Below are 22,450 nucleotides of genomic sequence, written 5' to 3'. Positions count from 1 at the left end.
ATGGCAGGAATTCCATTTCACTGTCTGAACTGCATTGTTCCACTAAAGCAGTATCATTTTAGCAGCACATTGTTGCTTAAGAGTGACAGAAAACATACGGGAGCAGTGGATAGCTACTGTGATACAGCATATACACAAATACAGAAAAAACTCAGCAAGATCATTCTTCTCTAAATGTGCTAATACTTTTATGGACTAAATGATTTGTTTTACAATGGGGAAAACATATAATCATTCAACAAAATATGCATGTCTGTTTTATATGAGCTTCAGTATTCCCAGAGTAGAGATTTTGTAGTGTGTGAAAATGACAGAGATGCTCTTTTATATGGTAATGAGGCATTGTTTTTTGGTGGAGCGCCTCCCTAACAAAACCAGCTGCCCACTCATTGCTATTTTCAGACCCTGCTTTTTGAATATGTTTTAACAAGTGTTGTTGAACCCCAAGCTCCATCTACAACCAACAGGAGTTGTCAGAGGCCCATGGCTTTCATCTTTAGTTCATGGTGAAAACTTGTTTTTTGTTCTCACCCAACAAAGACTCACATGCTAGCAGGTATTCACTTCATTGTGTTGTGTTAAGTGTCAGGAGAAGGTACAAACAGTGCACAGAACACACAGACAAAAAGCCACTAATATCTACTGAACAATTAGCATGCATAACCGTTTGAACACACCCACCTGCTCCCACTCAAAAAAAAAAAAAGGCTATTGATGAACAACATATTAAAATATTTTTGAACCATTGTACACATCCCAGTCAGTTACTGGGTGTGATGCAGTAGATTCATTATTACACAGTAAGTATACGTAATAATAAAGTATAGACATTTGCGGTAAGTATGTACATAATGAGAAGATGTGATGAGTATGAGAATGTGGATGTATATATGTGATGGTGTGAGAAACACATGATCAAAAACTCACCAACAAACATCAAGCTCAAAAATAAAAGACAACAAAGAGCAAGAATTTTTTCTTTCTAAATGAACTAATAACGCACATGAATAAATAAACTGCAACCAGCAATTCACAAACTGTCTGGAATGGTCCATTTGAAGTGGTTTACTTTTCTGCGTCTTTGAATTTTGGTTTTGTTTGTTTTCCAAACTATTCAATGGTGAATTTCAATTCAGACCTTTTTGGTTGAACTAACTGATTCGTATTTTATATATATATATATATATATATATACACCCACAATGATCGGATTACCATTGTTTCTCTAGATCTAGTTCTGTATGAACACTCAATATATATCAGTCTTTTACCCAGGACAGAAACATCTATCTATGTCCCTTCAGGGATAAGATATATGATATTGCTACACAACAACAATATTACAGCTATCTGATAAATGTTACTTTATTTTTGTCTCTGCAGTACACACCAAGACAAAGACATTGGAGTGGTGTGATTACATCTTTCTTTTTCTTTCTCTCTTGCCCTCTCTCTGTGACTAATTCAATAACCGCAGGCTTCAGCAGCATTTTAAATTATGATTTAGCAGCTGTTTGTTGGAAAGTCTCCTATGGTCCACCAGCACTTCTCGTATCCAGTCTCACAGGGGGGAGATCCACATCAATACCAGTTTACTTTTCAGCTTGTTCCTCTCCTTTTTTTTTCAACTATTTCGATACCAAATCTGTCTCTGTAAACAGAAAGGTCCAAAACAAACATCATGAATGGTTTGCTTAAAGACTATTGATGTGCCTCCACTAGTCAATGCAATTTGCCAGGCTCCAGAGCAATGGGAGAGGTGAATGTAAAAAACTTTGGAGCTGTAATTTGAGGTGCAGCATGTTGTGTCCACATTTCATTTCTTTCATTCCTCAAATTATGCCTAATTTGTCTAGGTAATCAAAAACACTGCTTATAACAAAATTCAATACTTGTTAGTTTAAGGAGATAAATACAAAATGGTTCTGTCCTTTGAAGTAGTGCTCCAGAAAAACAATCATTTACCAAATCATAGGGGCGAGTGCAATGCATATCTCTTGTAAAGACTTCTGTATTTATCAAACAGATACGCTTTTACGGTGAGGATAATTTGGCCTCTGCAGAAAGACTCAGTGGCTCTGGGGGACACTCTTTTCTGTCTGCAACCACGCTGAAAACCAATGTTCAACACCAATGGCCAGCTAATCACTGAGAAATTAATAATGTATGCTCTCACTGGACATGCACTTTTTAGAGGTTAAAATGTTATGTGTGTCCCAAAAGTAAAGTCATATTTCTACAGTAATGAATTAAGGTAACGGGGGACAGATAGCAAGGTGTGTGAAGAAAAGACATGAAAAGACTCACAACCACTTCAACATGGACATAACTAGGGCAGTTGTGTTGCCTGGCACTACCAGAAACAGGAGAAGCGCAGTCATTGCCATGACAACGGCATGGTTGTCAGGAGGCACTTCCTCTTACCTGGGGACACAAGCCTGGGTTTCAGTTTCTGGGGCGTCTGGGGCAGGGCAGCAGAACTGGTGCAGAACAGTTTGGTTCCTGTAGGAGAGGAGCAACAGGAGATCAAATAAAGAATTTCTTTAGGTGCAATGAAGACAGTCAAGATGATTAGTCTGTGGCTACCTCTGCATTACAAGAGAGCTTTGTATTTTTACAAGGCTGAGAAAACAAAGGATCTGGTTAAAGGCAACAGAGTTTGCTGCATGAATGTGTAATCACACAAAGATCTGCTTACATGGGATGCCATTGTAAATGATAAGCGTGCTAGTAAACAGAATCTTGGATGCATTTTTAATTGAGCTTATTGCATTTGTTTGAACCAAATTACAGTCCACACAGAACAAAACATACTTCTAGCAATATATCAAAACAGTGTTGTGTCCTAAGAAGAAGGATACTCAGCGTACAAGCGTAGATGGGACAACAAAAGTCTTTGATGGGAGAACATATTTTTACATGGATTAATGAACGAGTCCCTGAGTTCTGAGTTAAAACACCGAGGTCCTTTATAATTCAGTGGATTTGACATTGTGCCAACCATTGCATTATTAATGAGCAAGGATTACAAACTTCGAATGACCAGTACAGACCATGAATCGTAACTCATTAGGAACACATTACACATCAGTTCAAATGCATAATTAAGGTAATGTCATGGCACTTTACAGTGTACTTAACAGAGTACGAATACAAATGCTTTTAGGAGGAGGGTACACATAACTGCCAAGTTTCGGTCACAAGTTTGTAAAAAAAAAAAAAATTTTAACGAAGGAGCAGTAGTCAAGGCGAAAGGCAGGAAAACACATAATTTTGTTAGAAAGAAGACATTCTCCTCATAAGTACCTAAGACCTTTGATTTTCTCTATGAATTTCTCTATGTAGTAATTTCATACTACATTTGTAAAATCAAAAATACTCCTGTTTCTGTTCGATAAAAACTACAGTCAAGCACAAAATAAAAGAGTCATTCACAAAGAGTCAAAAAGAAAACAAGGCATAAACAAAATCCAAGGATATGAAATTTTGCAAAAACAATTACAGCTATTGATGGCATGTTTTCAATTTTCTGATGATTGTCCTCCCAGAAATGATTCTATACATAAAGGACAGGGTAGAGACATTACAGAATATGAATGTGAGTGTGTGTGTGTGTCTGTGTGTGTGTGTATGTTTGTGACTAAGAATACACATGTGCTCAGTATGCAGGACAGAGAGATGGAGGTTCTCCAGCTCCAGCCCATATGTTGATAGAAACAGCAGATTGGCTGTAGAACGTGTCTATTCGCAAGCCCTCTCTCCCTCTCCATCTGAAGTCCAGCAAGTGCTCGTGTCAAACAAAGCACAGATGACCATTTCAAATTCGAGCTGAACAACCCAGTCCCTTGCCTCTCACTTCAAAGAAATCAGGGATAAAAAGCTTGGCATTTTAATCACAACTTGGCTTTAATCTTCAGATGGGGGCTGCCAAGTTGTGCATCTTTTTAAAGCACCGTCTAATAGAGCAGAGGTGCATCCTACATCACAGAGTCATAGCTCAACCTACCAGCTATGCCACTCTTTCAGATGTTGGCAAGGAATCCATGGAAACACAAATGGCCATGTTCCTCAGGTGGGTGGGTTGGCCAGGGTCCCTCTTTCACTCTTGCTCAGTGGTAAGCACTGGCAGTGAGGCCCCTGTGCTGTCATGGGCAGTATGGAGTGAATAGTGTTCTCCTCAAGGATGATGCGCTCTCTCAACTCAACTGGAAGTGCCTGCCATGGCAAAGGGAGACTTCCAAGACCGTGGGAAACATTCCACAGGCATTTCAAAGGGAAAAAACCTTTAGATAAGACAATATCATCTTCAGAGAAAACTACAATGTATCAATAAAAAGAGACACATGCCCTTTTTCTCCGTCTCTATTTACTCTATTGCACTCCCTAACCTCATCCACCTCATCTCCTGATCTCCACCCATTCCCTTACAAGTTCTTCTTCTCTCTCTCCATTCTCTTTGTCCTCCTCTCCTTCCTTTCCACTCTCTACCTCCGTGCAGACACTGCATCACAGGGGGAGCTGCACCAGATTACTCCAGCTGTCAGAGAGCGCCGTTAATAAAATCTAGCCACAAGGCATTCTCTGAGCCCAGGTCAAGGGATATGGTAGGGGAGAAAGCACCCATTTACAAAGACAAATCATTCCCCCATGTCCTTTATCTGTTACTCTCTCCCTCTCTCTCCCTCTCTCTCTCTTCCTCCCCACTCTCTCTATTCTAATCTATCTTTTCTTTCCCCCCTCCCATGCTTGTTCATAACTCTGGTCTGTGTGTGAAAAGGCATTGGTAAAAAGGAAGAGTACATGAAGTCCCAGCTCAAGGGCAAAGTAAAAGAGGGAAGTCACGAGGGACGTCAGGGGGAAGTATTATCAATTACAAAGTTCTATCCACATCAGCCAATACCAACAATGCTATATAGACAGTGAGATCCTTATGGGTTGTCCTGCAATGAGGCTTCACTCAGAGACATGGTCTGCATTGATACAGACAGAGAGAGGGAGAGGGGGGGGCGGGTTAATGATGTATCCGCATACAAAGAGGCCATATCTCTGGTGGCCGCATGGAGTGGCGGTAAGAAGAGGACAATGGCTAATTAATTACTATTGTTAATAGCTCCTCTAATTGTGTTTTCTTTAACAGCTGTGACTCAACAATACAGAGGGCCTTAAAAAGGCCGTGTGCACACACAGCTTCCTAAGGGACAGATTACCAGAGTGAGTCTGAATACTCTGTTGAGACGGATAATAACTGTTCTTTGAAAAGTACAGGGAGAAAATAAACAATGAAATAAACAAACAGCCTGGTTCATTGATGAATAATGAACTGCCAGCTTTGACCGCTGGAAGCATTTACGGCTCTTGTTGGAAATATTATCTAAGAGCTGAAAACACATTTAAAGTTATCAAAATAAAGTGGGCCAGGATTTCATAAAATTAACAAATTTCCTGTGCTTACAAATTCTGTACAGCAGCTGTGTCAAGGTTAGGAAATGAGCAACGATGGGTCTAAGTGTTAAGGTCCTGAACATGGAAAGAAAAACATGCCAGTGCACTGGTTGTTTGCAGGATAATATCAAACACTCTACGTTTGCAAAACATACATCAAGCTAAGATTGCTCCTCGGGTATGTGACCTCAGGGTCAGAGTTTGAAAATCTTTTGGCAGTTCTGACCAAGCACATCAGCTAATTGTACTCTCAAAGATTTAGATGCTTTATTGAAATAAATTCTTCCGTATACTGCTTTCTTGCATCAGTATCAAATTGTTCATGAAGAATTCATTCCAATACAGTAACATATAACATACACTACTCTCACAATTGTATCAATCAATGTCTGAACATTCTAGGTTCAAAAGAGCTGAACTCCCTAAATGACAGAATATTTAAAAGTTGACAAACATTTTGAAAGACCTGCCTTGGCTCTCACTTCCAGGTCCTTACTTACTTGGCAAGATGCTGTGACATTTCTTTTTGTCAATAGAGGGGTCATTTCAAAGTGGATAAAAGCATCTTCGGCCCTGGAGTCACGTAATTCAAATCTGTTTGCTAAGGAGATGAATTATGTTTCTGAATAAATGCAATTGGCTTCTGCACTCCTGTGACTTAGCCCACATCCCTTGTCACTACCTATTGTACTCACAGTTCGGGTCAGTAGTCCTTTAATAGCAAATAATGTCATAAAAACACAGCTGTACACATACACATTCTGAGAGATCCAGCTGTGCTGCATACCAAGTCAGGAGGCTTCTGACCAGTAAATGAACTAGTGTATTCCCAACAAACTGTGCATACTGAGCATCAACAAAACATCCTTTAACTAAATCTATTGCTATCATCACCAAAGAACAGGGTATTACCTCAGAGATATCATATATGAGGTCAGTGAGGACTTCCTCCGAATTACATGATGACGTCACAGGGCCAGCTGTCCCCTGTCATAACTAAGCCTGCTCGACACAACGCAGTCTTCGTGGTTAGCGGGGACCAAAGATATTTATGCGCCCTCCCTGGACAATGACAGGCCAGAGGCTCACTGTATATTTAAGAGCCAGCTTAGAGAGGATTAGGTCTGTGTGTGTATGACTATGATTCAGGAATTTGTGCTCTGAATAAAAGCAAAGCAAAGTCAGATAATACTCCAGTGGAAAGAACTGCATGACATCTCTGAATCTCACTTTTTACCATTCACATAGAGTACTACATCCTAATTCCTTTAAAAGTGCTCCTAAACACACACACACACACACACATCTCAGGATTTGTGCATAACAGCAAAGGAATACAACATCAAATGCATTCAAGTAATGTTTTTCTATGCCTTTCTCCTGAATATAATGGATGACCTTGAAAAGTGTGGTGATAATTTCAAAAATATCAAAACACCATCGTAAAGGTAGGTTGCTTTTAAATATTCCAAGAGTGTTAAAATCAAAGAAATTCCTCTTTTAATCCATCTTCTTTAGTCCATCTGAATCCATCTGAAGACTTTGAAACTTACTTTGATACGGCTATTACTTTACGGGCCACTCTCAGATGAGGCCAGTTTATTCTCTTTGTTTTTTGGGGGTTTTTTTTGGTGGGATGTATCACCTAATGACAGCACCGCTCTCTGGTGTCATCATGTTTTTCAGTGTCCCTGTTTGGTCCTTGTTTTCTTAATGCTGCTGCTCTACCAGTCTGTTCTTGATGAGGCCATTGTGTCATTTGTCTCTGTTTCGTGAGGTTATCACTTTCGGCGCTTTTTGCTTTTAGGCACGTCAGGGCAACCTGATCAATCAGGGCCGCAGCAGGTGGTCAAGATTAAACTGAGCTCAGAAAGCACTGTCTCTGATCTAAATTCTCACTGCCACTCTGCACCTCCCAAGCTAAGCCCCTAATACCTCACAGTACAAATCTATAAGCTCCCACATGCCCGCTCTATTTGTTTGGAGGCTTAGTCCGCTCACAGTACTTCATGTCATGAGTTGTGTTCATTTTCCTATAAAATGCGTCTGTCAATACACTCCTCACGCTTTCCCGTCACTGTACGATGGTGATGGACTATGCAACCATTCATCCTGGTGCAAAAGCAAAATTATCTGGCATAAAGAAATGAGAAGAACAGGATGAAAATCACATTTTCTTCACATTAAACCATCCAGTAATTCCTGGATTATTTTTAAGAGAGCATTTCTATGATACAGTGGGAACAGTGGCAATAACAGTACTGAGTAATTCCATAACTCCTCTTAATGCCTTCTTTTCTTCTTTCTATTGCTCTGGTGGAAAGACAGTGACCCTGATAAGAGGGAATATAAGTGCACTCAGTCTAAATGGAGTAATAAAATCCATCTTTTTCTACAACTGATTACAAAGTATCTCCTGGTTTGATCTGTATGGGATTTTGATATTATTAGGTTCTTTACTTTGAGAATGGCCTGTCAGACCAATGCCATTCAAAAAAACAAAATAAACATGGTCTGTATGACAGCAGTATGACCTTGCAATGGCCCAAAATAAGGAGAACTAGACATTGCTACAAATTTGCAGCAAATCATATGTAGCATATCACTGTGAATAGAAATTGCAGACAAATACAGAGAAAAGTCTTGCCATCATTTAAGAGCAATGTCTCCATTGTGCTTATACTCACACAGTGCTGTGCTCCAGTACAAAACAGATCACCACTTGGCCTTCATGCTGTCTCACTCTATTACAGTCTTGTAATTTCTTAGGTCACACATAAACCTTACAACACAGGCAAGAACAAGCTCAGGAAAACAAATGTGGTTGAGAATCACTGAATCACGGTTTAACATCAACTCTGCAATTTTTCTCAAACACAACAGCCCTGTACTCACTCTCTGTTGAAGTGAATGTGACGCATTAAGATTGATGATCTTGGTCCAAAGGGTAAAATATGAAATATGAAAATATGTCATCAAGTAAGCCATCAGACTAACAGACCAACACCAAAAAGGTCTCAGTTATTATATGTAGTTACACACACACACACGCACGCGCGCGCACACACACGGACACACACACATACGCGTGCTCACACACACATACACAAATATAAAAACACTAAATCAGCAGTAATATATTGAGACTTCTTGAAAGCTTTGTATCTGGCATTAGGTAGGAGCCATGTCAGGAGGTTCTGCTGTTTCCAAACTGGGAAGTAAAAAGAAAGGTGACGGAAAGAGAGACAGTGTAAGCAACCAAGAGAGTGCATAACAGAGACAACGAAAGCAAGAGACAGGTTCTCAGAGAGGATACTGCAGCACAACCTTTTCTGAAAGAACACAGTGTGTATCTTCACATGGCTCTGATAACAATGCAGATAAAAGGCATTTTCTGAAAGGACGGTGATGTCAGCTGCTTCCTCTGTTGGATCCCTAATCTCCTACACTGATAAAAACAGCAAGTCATCAGACTACATGGTGGCTCGCATGCAGCGTCTCTGACAGAGGAGTTATCGCACTGTGTCTCGGCCCTAGTATCCTATTCACAATGCACATTCCAGGAGTGTAACAGTGGGGTATGTGTTGCTTGTTAAGTCTGTGTGTGTGTGTGTGTGTGTGTGTGTGTGTGTGTGTGTGTGTGTGTGTGTGTTGTGTTCTTAATACAGCAGTGACACAGTAGGATTTATGGTGGATTTATTGGTATAAATAAAGACTAAACCTCTTCCATTTTCCAAGAGGTGATGTGAGACAACCCTACACATGTACATTAATGCACACGTACATGCATACAGTGGCTAAGCTAAACAGAGAGAGTGTCTGTAAAGCAGAGGAGGCTACAGTTAGATCAGGGAGAACATATCATGTTGGGAGGCCTAACGCTGAGGAAGACGAGGGGGGGGAAAAGGCGGGTGAAGGAAAAGAGTAGAACAATAATAATGAGAGAACTCAGGGTGACAGGAAAAAAGTAATAGATAAGGAAAAAAAGAAGAGGTGAGAGGAACTGAAAATGGGATTAGGTTTGTGTTAAAGATTGGAGGTAATGGAACATGGAGGAAATAAAGTGTGAACATTATCAGTTCCACCTGAGGCTCATCGCACATGTGAATGCTGAATCACTAAAATTTCAGCTTGACCAATTTGTGTGTGTGTGTGTGTGGGCACGCATGTGTGTCTGTGTGTGTGTGTGTGTGTGTGTGTGTGCAGTTGTTCAGACATAAAAACAAAAAACAACATATCAAAACAACAAAATACTCCCAAAACAGCCCTGTAGGCAACAGCATCCTGAGCCCCTCTTCTACACCATAGGGACTAATGATGTAACACCCACAAAGTGCTGGGTTCTTTAAGGTCTAACCAAAGCACATGGGGTTTTAGCTGTAGCTTTGCAGTGCAGTCGCTCAGCTGCACTGCAGCACCCCTCTGATACTGCCCCTGCTGTCTCTCTTGTCTACCAGTTCAACTGGACACTCCTCTCTTGTCTTTTACCCTCTCTCATACTACAATTCCTTTCCTCTTTCATAGAGACCACACTGATCTCTCCATGAGTAACAGACCGATTGCGGCATAACTATACAAAACATGCCCAATATAACAATGTACTATAAAATCTTATCATGTGAGAGTTTGTACAGCGCTCAAAAAGTGCCACAACACCCAATTGTATGTTACTTATTACCAGTATGTTCTGACTAGGAAAAGCCTCAAGGACGGTATCTCATTTTAACATATCTGGCCATACATGTGCAGTTCACTGTGAGCTCAGTTCTGTAGTAGCTGAAATAATTCAATAGAATTTGCTTTTTGCACTAATTTGAAATCTGCCTACATGGGGAAACCATGTGAGTGAACACACTTGCATCTCTCTCTCTCTCTCTCTCTCTCTCTCTCTCTCTCTCTCTCTATCTATCTATCTGTCTATCTATCTCTCCATCTCAAATCTCACTAAATATTCTTACATTCTATGGATTGTTTCCAATGCTTGCTATTCTTTTGCTGGTGTCTCACTCTCTGTCCTCATTCACAGTGTCTCAGTGCACTTTCAAATGGATTTCTCCTTTTCAATACCTTTCTACTCATCACATTTTTCCTGACTCTCTCTTATACTGTAACTTCAGTGATCTCTCAATGCCATTCTTTATGACAAACATCATCAACCTGATCAAGGACAAGAGCATAAAGTACTCACTGGCACGTTAATGACAATTATTGCTTACAGTTTCATTGCTTTAGTTTTTCAGCCTTCTTCTGTGGTCAACAAGCAGGGAATAAGACTCACAAACCACACAGGGAGAACCAGACACAGATCACAGTACACTGCAGCAATGTCATGACAACATCCTACGGCGGCTGTATGACCTCTGATGTGTCCGTTTGTGTGTGTGCGTGTGTGTCAGAGCACATGGCCGCATGCACATGGCGCTGCAATGAAAAAGCTACATAAATCATTTGACTGGAGGCTGAGCGGCAGTAGGAAGAAAGAAAAAGCGATTGGACGTTTTCTGTCTGCTTTGATCACCTGAGCTATGCCCTGCAGGGTAACGCAGAGGGATTTTGCCATTAGTCTTGGTCAGGCATATAATATTACCTGACATTTCCAAGGAAACGTAGAATGAGCTGAGAAAGAATGTGCTGTGCCACAGTTATGACGATAAGTTTAGATAAAACACGACACAGATCAGCCAGAATTACGGACCGACAACAAACAAATGAAAACAATTTGACTGATGAAACAGAAAATGCAATTTAGTCTTTCTGATGGACGGCATTGTCATTTACGTTTTTCAGTTGAATGCAAATGAATAATATTAAGAATCTTTGTATGATGTAACAACATTCATTTGCTCTGCACAGAAAACGCCTGGAGGAGTTTCTAACAGACAATGATGATTCCTGTTAGAGAGTTTGGATGCTGAGCTCAAGCCAGCCCCTTTGCTTCTCTGGCAGATAGGTAAACATTAGCTTTGGCAATGAATAGGGTATTTCCATCAATCATTCCCTTTCTCTGAGAGGTCCTGACCTCTAATACTTGAATCTAAATGTAATCATCAAGACCTTTAACTCCAGATAAGTCATTTCCAGGACATCACATTAAATCAACACAGCATTGAGGATTGAGTTGGGCTATGGACATCTGTGATGCTGAAAAAAAGACAATAAGACAGATCCATTTTTTGGCTAATTAAACATTATATGAAGTAGGCTGCTGTCAGGGCTGTGGAGCTCTTGCTGGGAACTGAACTCTTTATTCAGAGTGTTGATGTACCACTGATTACATTTCACTGATGATTTACACTGTCTGTTTAAAACTGATTAGATGCGTGTATTTCGACTTCAACCCTCTGGAGTGGTCTATTCCCATTCTAACTCTGTAATATGCATAACACAGAAGCTGCAAAAGCAACTCTGATGCAACCACACATTTATGCTTTACTTCTATGATTTAATTGTCAGGAACAGCACAGCTATCCAAAGTCAGGATTCTGGTCACTCTTTGTGCAACTGAATGGCATTACTGAGGACAAGATATACAACGGCAATCACCCTACGTAATACAGATGAGGGTGAACCAGCAAATGTCACTCTGATTGATGAAAAATCACAGCAAACTGCAAACTGCAATTCAAGCTGAGTCATACCACATCATGCCAAAAATCTGACCACTTGATATTCTGATTGTGTCTTCTCCACATCTTCACACACCTCTACAGACCTCTCTCTCTCTCTCTCTCTCTCTATCTATCGATCTATCTCTAGCTCTCTCTGTTCTTCTTTCTCACATATGTAAATCACACATTCTCACTTTATCCTGGTCGCAGGTGCCTGTTGTCTCCATACTGAATAACACTCCCTTCTCACTGGGCAAGGACAATATATGACACCTCCTCTGCAACACAACCAGAATGTACCTGCTGTATAAACTGTAAAAATTCTCCCAGATTGCTTTTTTTTTTAACTCAGATCACTCAGCTGGCTATCTTGTTTTTGCTGAGAAAAGGTACAATTAGGCATCAGTTAGCTTGCAAGACACCTGCACTTATGTTGTTTCAATAATTACCTTTGCACATGTTTTGTAAGTCATTCTGCCTAAGAGCATCTTTTAAATAAATACATATAAATGTAGTCTATCATCCTCTTTCCTCTTTTTTTCCCTTTCCCATCCCTCCAATGTCTCTTTGTCAGTAAAATATCATGGAGTGTAACATAACGTTGGGTTCAACAACTACCTTCTCTCATCTTCCCCTTCCTCTTCTCTGTCACTTGTGTGTGTACAGGACACGGCCGCTCCTGTAAGGCACCTTTACAGATGAACCTTTTCACACTGAATACCAAGTCACTCCCTTTCTCCCTGCCAAAACAAGACTATACATGCTGTCGAGAGCTGAAATACGCTTTGCCCTGGCACATGTAGAAATCGCTAATGTTGCACCAGGGATTGGTGAACAAATTCCAGCTGCATAGTCACATGGAAAAAAAGCAATCTAAAAGCACTCAGCACAAAATGTGATATTCATGATTTAGGTTTTCTGCAGAGCAGGAGCCAGAGTCGGTCACCCTGTCATAGTCAGACAGACGTGCCTGGCATCTACATAGAGGAAAGCCTGACAGAGAATCCCTGCTACTGAGAGGAGCTGACAAAACAGGGACAGAGAGAGAGAGAAGGATGGATGAGAGAAGGAGAGTGAGGTATCATACTTATATATATATATATATATATATATATATATATATATATATATATATATATATATATAGATAGATAGATAGATAGATAGATATAGATATATATAGATAGATCGATAGACAGATATAGATATATATACATAAACAAAAAAACATATATATATATATGCATGTATGTCTCAACCATATGATGGCCCTTTTCTAGTGAATACAGAATGTGTGTTTGTGAGAGACCTTAATAAGAGTTTAGCATCTAACTGGCAGGAGTGTATCGCATCATTAATCTACAGACATCTAAGCACCGCATTGCCAAGAGGTAGATCAGATAGAGAGGAAGAGATGCGTAGCTTCACTGAAGAGAGATTCATTCACTGATTATATAAACATTGTGTTATGCCAGCAAAATGAGTGGTTCAGAGCAAGTCCTCAGTTGTCCCACTCCTGATGTCTGCTGGTGTCACTGAGACATTTACCTTGCTTCCTTTTGTCACACCACTTGGGGCACAGACACTGAATAGGGCCCTGCAGCTGGTCAATGCAAAAGAGTTTGAGGACTTTGACTGGTGGGAGAAGTGTTTGTGCTTGTCACGAGGGAGAAATTATGTGTATGTCTGCCTCTACAACCACCTATTTGACTTGAATAAAATCAGATGCTTGACAGCAAATGCTTGAGTGGAAAGATAGAGGGCTTCACCTACAGTAGTATAACAAATTTCCCTAGGCTGCTCTCTGGTAGTCACACACACACACACACACACACACACACCGCGTGAATAAACCTTTAACTATTCTCTAGCTGCAGAGACAGCAAATCTTGAGCACGAATGTTCCAATAACACACCTCACAGCTACCTGCACGTCACGTGAACACACACACATGCGTGCACGCTTACACACGCACACACATACACACACACACACAATCTGTCACCAAGACAAAGAGATATAAGATCAGGGCCATGGAGCTCGTCCAAGTCCAGCAAGGGAAATGGTAAATGGAGACTGAAATGGAGACACTAAGGAGGACTGAAGTCACAAGCTAATACCAGCGAGGTGGCTTGTGAGTATGAGAAAGAAGGAGGTCATTATCTGTGAATCTGTCAGAAGCCCTCTAGAACTGTGCACATCATGTTGAGCTAGGTCACTCTCCACTTGTCCATCACTCCATACCTGCTTAAGCCAGAAAAAACATCATTCCAGTAGTGCCAGGCTGCTGTTCAGAGCCACCGAGCCACCGAGACAATGAGACTTTGAGACAGACTCCAAAGAATGTTTGTGTGTTTTTTATCATCAGAAATAAAGACAAACTGTTGTCCACGCTTCATTCAAATTCAAGTTGCACAAATGAGAAGGAATTTGACATGATTAATAATGTCAAATATTAAATAGAATTTTTAAGGTCATGACAGATACCCTAATATTCTCATATGTAAAAGCTCTCTCTACATATAGCCTGATAGTCTGGTTCTACACATCTCAATTTCCTTGGATAAGATATATGCATATCAAAAGATTAAGTGGTCAACTGTAATTCTTAAGATTGATGTCTCAGCTGTGATACTAGCTGATGTTAGATGAGTGTTATTGTTTTGTCATTAGCACTAACCATATGCTCACAGTTTTCTGTGGTGTGAAATATAGTCTCTGTCAGAACAAAAACTGACAGAAAGAACTGAAAAACTTGACCGTCCTCTATGACCATGAACGGTAAAACTCTTAAGTTGTGACCATGACCTTCTGTGACTGATAGGACAAGGTGGTTAATGAATATTTAAGTTTTTTTCTTTAACACTGATTACTTTATGATGGAGGGATCCTCATTAAATTCTAGGTGAAATGTATTATGCATGAAATAAACATGTGATATGCATTGTGATTTATACTGCATGACATCTGTATTTATATTGACGATGTAGTTATGTCTCCTAATTGTAAGCTCTAAATTTATAATGCATTAACGACTTCATGATCCCCTTGGAGAGTTCCAAAGGGGGATGTCCCTGGACAGATAATGATGCCGCCTGCCAAAAAAAAAAAAAAAAAAGCAGCAGATGGCTGTGTCCATGACAGATCATGTGATGAACTCTGCGAGCTAAACCAACTGTTGCCAGAGACAATATCACAAAAAAGAGGAGAAAATTGCAGTCTGATTTTCTAGTAATGACTAGCTTAACATTAAACTAAGCTTCCGCTGGGCCCCACCTACAAATAACTACTATCTGTTAAGCTGAACATAATTTTCTTAGTCAAGCCACTCTCATAAAAATCAGCTGAGGGAATAAGTTCTTTGTAATAGTGTCCCTACATCCAGCAAGAGAGAAGAGCACCAGTTCTAAGTTGTTTTGACAAATGCCATCTTAGTGCAATTTAGGATTGATCAACTTGCTAACAATGTATTATCAACCTAGGATATTCTAACCACTGCAGTGCATTTGCATTAACTCATTCAGAAGATCCTCCTATCTAGAGGAATTTTAGATGCTGAAAGGTTGCATGTCTCTGCAGTAAATTTAGTAATAGCTCAGGGGGTACATTGACGGGGATTGGGAAACACACTTTAAACTAGACACTCTCCGGTATACTTCATGTCTTGTTCACGCTTACAGTTAGATCTACAATTATGACACACACATATTCTTAAATGTACACTTTATGCAAACTACCCATGCAAGTGTATAATTATTTATTTGGTCTCTAACCATTCAATTTGTTCAGTACTTCACTTTTTTCATACACAGCATTGTTGCTACTCCCATGAGAAATGATCTCTCACTTTGTAATAATAGATTGTGATTAGTACCACAGCTGCTGTGAAGTTTTGTTTCCAAAATCTGTTGGATATGTGTGATTATATTCTATGCATTTGTCATACGCTTATTGCTAATGTTAGATCAGATGAATGAAGGAGAGGCCTGTGATGTCTCACATACAATGAAGGAGAGCCCTGTGATGTTATTAAGATCTCAACAGATCCCTAATATAAAGCCCCGATTTGTATGGGACTGAATGCCATTCATTCTTATGGAGGTTGTGACTTCTAGTGCACTGCTTACTCCTTTGACAATTTTAGATTGTCTCAACATTCAGTTAAAAGGCCTCTTTTCAGCTGGACCCTCAGTGACTGAGTATGATTGATATTTCACTGCCAGCAAACAGAACTTAGAAGAAAAATAACAAAGGGAGCTATAAGAATATCTTGGTTTGAAAGTGGCATTTTCATGGACAATCTGTGTTCAAGTTCAGGATACGTATGGCTAAGAATGACACAGCAAAGGAAGGGCGCATGGAAACTGAGATTTCCATCTTATTCTGATATGATTACTTATTGCATCATTGCACAAAGATGTAGACAAAATATATACGATGCATTTGCCCTATGAGTAACTAATCATTTCTTTACACACTGACAGGAAGATGCAGAGTTCCAAAACGTTCTATTACTGAAACCCATTTGGATGCTGAATTTGACAGTATGACAACACCACATATTTGACCTTGCAGGTCAAAACAACTTGTACAAGAGTATCAAGGAAAGTGTCCTTCAGAGGAATTACAAATGCAGAGCCTAAAGAGCTAAACCTTAAGAAAGATGGATGTAGAATGAAGAAGGAGTAACATAAGGAAGAAGAAGGTAGTTTGACAATTCAGATCTGATTGAAATCAATAATTTCTCTGATCAGATGTTCCAAAAGCCCGCTCACTGAAGTCCAAAAGCGAAATGAAGGTTGTCAGCTTCCAACAGAGTCAAATGAGAATGACTAAATCATCTTACTCAGAGTGGTGTTAGGCTGGCAAATAAAGTTCTGCATGTTTCCTCAGAGACTCTGGAGCAAATCTAGCCAGTGCTGTGGTGTTCAGTAGCCTTTTGGGGTTTGTTTGGGGTTTTTTTTGGTCAGTATGTTTAAATGTTGTCCTGCCTTAAGTGCATGAGGAGTATGTGTCTGATGCTTGGTTTCTTTGGTGCCGTCTGCTTGTCTACAGAGCTGATTGTAACACCTGGCCACCTGGCCATCTGGTCATGGATGCACAAGGAGCCAGGACCTGATACAGAGTGAGTATATTATGTTGATTCTGCTGGTACAGCAAAGTTGGTTTTCGGAAAGCCTGCTTCCCCATCATATTTATCTTTCCCAAACCTTTATTTTGCACTTGTTAGAAATAAAACAAATGCCATATGGAAATGGTTTCTTAATAAAACCTTCATGAACCATCTTTTTTTTCTGTAAGTAACTCTTGGATTTAGTATTGACAAGAAGAGAGAGTGGAAATAAATGGAAAAATAAGGTATCAGCAGGACTGCAATAATGGATCTGATTGACTATCAAAGGCTAATAAGAAAAGTTTCATTAAGCATAAAAAAGTCATAAGAGCCTAAAAGTAAAATCTAATTTCCTACAATCTGATGCTGTGAGCTATAAAAACATGACTGTCTACCGACAAAACCAAAGTGAAAAACAGCTGAATCAAATTCACAGTAAAAAAAAGTCAAAAGTCAAAATTGAAATATTTCCAAGAAACAAAAAAATATCCTGCTAACTGCTCCAGCATGTTTGTTTGCTTATTTTCTCCCTTTAACCTAGGAGTATGATTTATGATGGTCATTAATCTTTGTCTGCCCATTAATTCCTCCACACAGGGGTCGATGTGTCCTGTGCCCTTCCATTTCTTAGCCCAGTCGACGAGTTCTGTCATAAACTATTAATCAGTCTCCCCTGTTAAGTGGAGATCTTTAAGGATATGCGTCCAGGGTCCTATTGGAATGCATTCAGAAGGAGAGGTCATCAGTTACAAGAGACAGAGTCATACAGCTTTGATGTCTCATTTTTCTATTGCGAAAAAAAAACTTGCACTCCCATGTGAATATGTTTTTGAGAAATGGCGTAGGCTCGCTGTAAACGCTAATCTGAGCAAAAGCTCACTCAAATTTTATCAAACTAAGCGCACCCCACTGCAGTGTTAACATACGTAAAGTAGCCTATAATGAAAACACAGAAAGCTTGGTAGAAATGTCGAACATTTCGTGACATTTATAGGCTACCCATCTTTTTCTATTTAATTTATTCTTCGACAGACACGTATGATTAAACATCAGCATAACTGACGGATGGAGTCCACTGGATTAATAATAGGCCTATATTAGACGAGTCTTTATTTTCTTAATCTTATTACGATGTGTCATTATCGCATATCTATCAATATTTAAAGTTTAGTACGAAGTTAAATTGTTTAAAATGTTTCAGCATTTCTGTTCAAATTTTTGCCCACGTTATATTGTCAGAACAGGATAACACCGGATAACACATATAGTTGTGTAGAGGATTCCGGGCGAGTATTAAAATAAACCTCAAATATTAAAGGGGAGAAAAACGTCAACAGTGATCAACCCCAGTTGATTCACGCGTGCTGGTACACATCACGCTCCAAGGTACTTAGTCGACTGTGCAAAATAACAGTGGTCTGCTTTAACCCTAGAACACTTGACGCTTGCGAATTAAGACATTTTGATAGGTTTCTCTCGCTCTCTCTCTCTCTCTCTCTCTCTCTCTCACTATCTCTCTCTCTCTATATATATATATATGTGTGTGTGTGTGTGTGTGTGTGTGTGTGTGTGTGCGCGCGTGCGTGCGTGTGTGTGTGCATTAAAATTAGGTTAGCCTAAATTTAAACAGGCAGAAAATCGTATCTGGAGTAGCCCAGACTATAGTCACGCATTATGAACTGGTGAGTTGTTAACATATTCTCATATGTTTGTTGTAATATCCTGCTTATCAGTTTAACTCACTCAGCCTTTCTGGCGAGTCCGACGGAGCGGCAAAGAGTCGTGGGCGTCTGCGGAACCAGAGACTTGCAGCAGGGGCTCCTCTTGTCCTCTTCCGCTGATTCGGGACTGGACTGACTCGCCTTTGGTGACGGCGGGGATGTGGGCACGAGCTGCAGCTGCTGCGGGTGATGAAGCGGCGGTGGAGGAGGAGGAGGATGCTGCGGTGGCCGTGAAGACAGACCGGGATGCTGTTGCGGAGACTGGCCTAGGGTTCCGGCTTTGCTGGGGGCCGGGTGCTGATGCAGGTGAACGGGGGCCTGAGGACTGGGGCTTCGAGGAGACGGGTGATGATGATGATGGTACTGGTGAGGGTCTCTCAGCTGTCGGTTCTCCCCGATCAGCTCCTCGACCTTTCGTTCGAGTTCGTCAATCCTCTGCCGCTGTGTCTGTATTAGACTCTGCTGGTTTTGCACTATCGTGGTTAATTCTTTCAGATAAAGGACAGCTTTCATGGGATTATCCAGCAGGCTCTCCATTCCTGTGCTTTTACTCACCCTCTTTTATCGAGTCTGCCACAGACTGATATCTTCAAGTGGACCGAGTATATTTGGTCGGTATCTTGGTCGAAGCGTGTGTTGCTATGATGCGTCTACGTATGTATGCGCAGAGGCTTCCGAATGGCCCGTGTCTCTCTGACTCCCCGCTTACGCTATGAGGATGCAAGTGACGGTGCTGATGCAGTGGATCAACATCATAGGAGATTGGAGGAGGAGCAGTAGTAGGAAGATGATGTCAACAACATAGCCAACAACAGAGAAACGTGTTTGCCTGGAACTGTTAACCATTTCGAGAATTTTTCTTGTAAGTTTATAGTTGAAATAAATAAATAATATAATAACATGTAGCGCAATCCAATCACTGCTAAGCGTTACCTTAAACACAGGCTTCTCTCTCTTGCTCTCTCGCTGTGTGTGTGTGTGTGTGTGTGTGTGTGTGTGTGTGTGTGTGTGTGTGTGTGCCAGAGTCTTCAGAAGTTTTGTTAACCACAACAAAAGTCAAATTTAAAAAGCAAAATGTAAATTATTGATTTAAAGTTCAGGCCTGTTTGAAGGAAGAAGAATATAATATAAGAATATAAGAAGAGTAAACCAAACAAGTTATGTTCACGGTGATAGTAAACTACACCACCAGGGCTTGCAAAGTATCATTCAACAGAGATCTCGTTCAATCTTATGCACATCTAAAAGTGACTCCCTCTGTCACAAACACAAAATAACATGAAAGAATATGTACAGTGCTCATGTACACACACTGACAAACAAGCACAACATGCAAATAAATGTAAAAGCCTTCTGCACAACAAAGTATGAGAATATAAGCATAAGGTTATCATTCACTGAATAGATTTTAAAGTGAGCTTATGTATTAAATGCACTATGATGCATTTTGGATTATTACTCTGATAGGAGATGTTGTGGAGGGAAATTTATAGAACAGATTGAACAGAAAAAATTAAAAGAACACTGTGCCTGAAGTACAGAGGAAAAGTTTGTTTTATTTAGTGTTCAGCTGCACTTGATCATTAACATTGTCACGCCTTGCAGTGCTGCAATTTAGCTCTGCCTCTCTGGGATGATCTGTAAATAGACTGGAACTTTAAACGTCACTTTTGTGAAGTCTAGCAGATTCACTGACTCACTGAGCCTCACGTGTCTTGCAAGTCATTCTTTGCTCCCTGTCTTTCTACAGTGCATCATTTGTGTACTCATTTGTTATCGGACGTCTAATGTTATATTCCACATGTGTTAATCACGATTAAACTCCTCACGCACTTACATCAAACTTGCCCAGAGTCTACGAGTCAGCTGTGTGAAAAACATTACATTTTCCTGTGCGAAAAGCATGGATTGTTCAAGACTTAACAAAATAAGAGACAGATATTTGTTTTAACCTGAAGTGTTCAATTTGCTGAAATGGAAATTTGGAAATTGAAATGACACCTCTGAAAGATATCATGACTGAATTCTAATGGGGTCAGACTAGTTGTGTGTTCTCCATGCACCACTTTAGCTTTTAGACTAATATCCATTACCATAAAGTGAGGATATGACCGTGTTTAGCACTGAGGTATTATTTTAACACTGTCTCTCTTTGTTCTAGCCCTGCACTAATACAGTTAATACAATTTACTGAGAGTATCACACTTACATTAACTTACATATAGAGTATTTTCCTTGCCTCCCTAATTTGGAATGTCAAATTACCCATACTCTTGTAATTCTCCTTCTCACATAGTAGACACTTTAGCCAAGGTGAGGCAGATTGGAAGACCAGTTGCTGTATTCTTTCATTTCATGAGTTATGTAGTATTGTAAAGCTAATATGTTTGGAAGACAGCTCCATTCACTAGCTGAAGCTGGAGGTACACAGGTGCCTGGCTATCAGCGAGAAGACTTACAGTGGCCAATACATTTACCCAAAGGGACATGGTGGTTGTTTTTCCCTGCACTCCAGGCCACAATCAACATACATGGCACAAAATAGTAAATGTTTTAAGAATCCAGACAACTGTGAGGAAATGTCACAGGTTTGGAGTTTGGCTGGCCTGTGGAGACAGATGTGGCATAAAACAAAATTATTAGGAGGATTCAGATGCTTGTTTTGAAAGAGGAAGTGAGATCAGCATAAGGACTGTCTGCAACCTCCTTGAATTTTCATTTAATATCTTTCTGTTAAAGATTAAAGATTAAGATTAATAGAAAAGATTAAATCTCCGTGATCGCACACACACACATTAAGCAGTGAATTTGACCTCTGCATTTAACCCATCCTTACACACCAGTAGTGAGCACACACAACCACTAGGCACAGGAGCAGTGGGCAGCACACCTGCACCCAGGGGGCAGTTGGACGTTAAGTGCCTTGCCCAAGGGCACTTCAGCTGTGGATGTTTTTCCTGCTGGTCCTGGGAATCTAACACCAGTATTTTGTATTTTATTTTGATACATTTGATGAGCAAGTATTTGTAATTTTTAAAAAGATATTTTTTGATGTATTTGTGCCCATCTCTGATGAGTAGTATGTGGTATGCCACTTCATACACAGCCATTGTCATATAAACGTGTATCAAAGCAGCCGACATCACAGAAGCTATGCACGTGTGAATAAAAATAATTTAATAAATTAAGTAAAAGTAGCGATAAATGTATAGTCTAATGTAACGGAGTACAGGTACATTTTTTAAATCATAAATGTACTCTATTAAGAGTGAAAAGTATTGTGATTTAAAATGATATAATAACAATTTATAAGAACAATTTATTGGAAAAAGTTACTTCTGTACATGTAACGGAGTAAATATAATGCGTTACTTGCTACTTTTGTGTTAGGCAATGAGCTGCTCAAATCAGGGGAAAGCGCGAACGCAGTCCCCCACCACCACAAATTATGCAGTCGAGAGTTCGCAGAGTTCGCAGAGGTCAGCATAACCCAAGTGCAATGGCTAAGCCTCACCCAGGGTGAACCACCTTCGTGATCATGGTGTCTTTCCTGCCAGGTAAGTAT

General features: G+C 40.1%; 1 protein-coding gene and 1 non-coding gene across 2 annotated transcripts in view; both read right to left on the bottom strand.

Moving 5' to 3' along the window:
- iqsec3a (IQ motif and Sec7 domain ArfGEF 3a) overlaps positions 1-19,422 on the bottom strand; it is a 74,230-nt gene extending 54,808 nt beyond the window's left edge. Inside the window, exons 1-2 of the mRNA XM_030778115.1 lie at positions 18,908-19,422; positions 2,425-2,502 (exon numbers count right to left, since the gene is read on the bottom strand). Of these exons, the coding sequence (XP_030633975.1) occupies positions 2,425-2,502; positions 18,908-19,422 (593 nt within the window). The remainder of the gene's footprint in view (positions 1-2,424; positions 2,503-18,907) is intronic.
- A 2,871-nt stretch (positions 19,423-22,293) lies between these two features.
- LOC115827024 (U1 spliceosomal RNA) lies at positions 22,294-22,450 on the bottom strand. The gene has a single exon (XR_004025804.1). It is a non-coding gene; the product is annotated as a U1 spliceosomal RNA (small nuclear RNA).

This window comes from Chanos chanos, chromosome 1, assembly GCF_902362185.1.
Source record: "Chanos chanos chromosome 1, fChaCha1.1, whole genome shotgun sequence".
Classification (NCBI taxonomy): domain Eukaryota; kingdom Metazoa; phylum Chordata; class Actinopteri; order Gonorynchiformes; family Chanidae; genus Chanos; species Chanos chanos.
The sequence above is the reverse complement of the archived record's forward strand: the minus strand, read 5'-3'. Positions and strand labels throughout refer to the sequence as shown.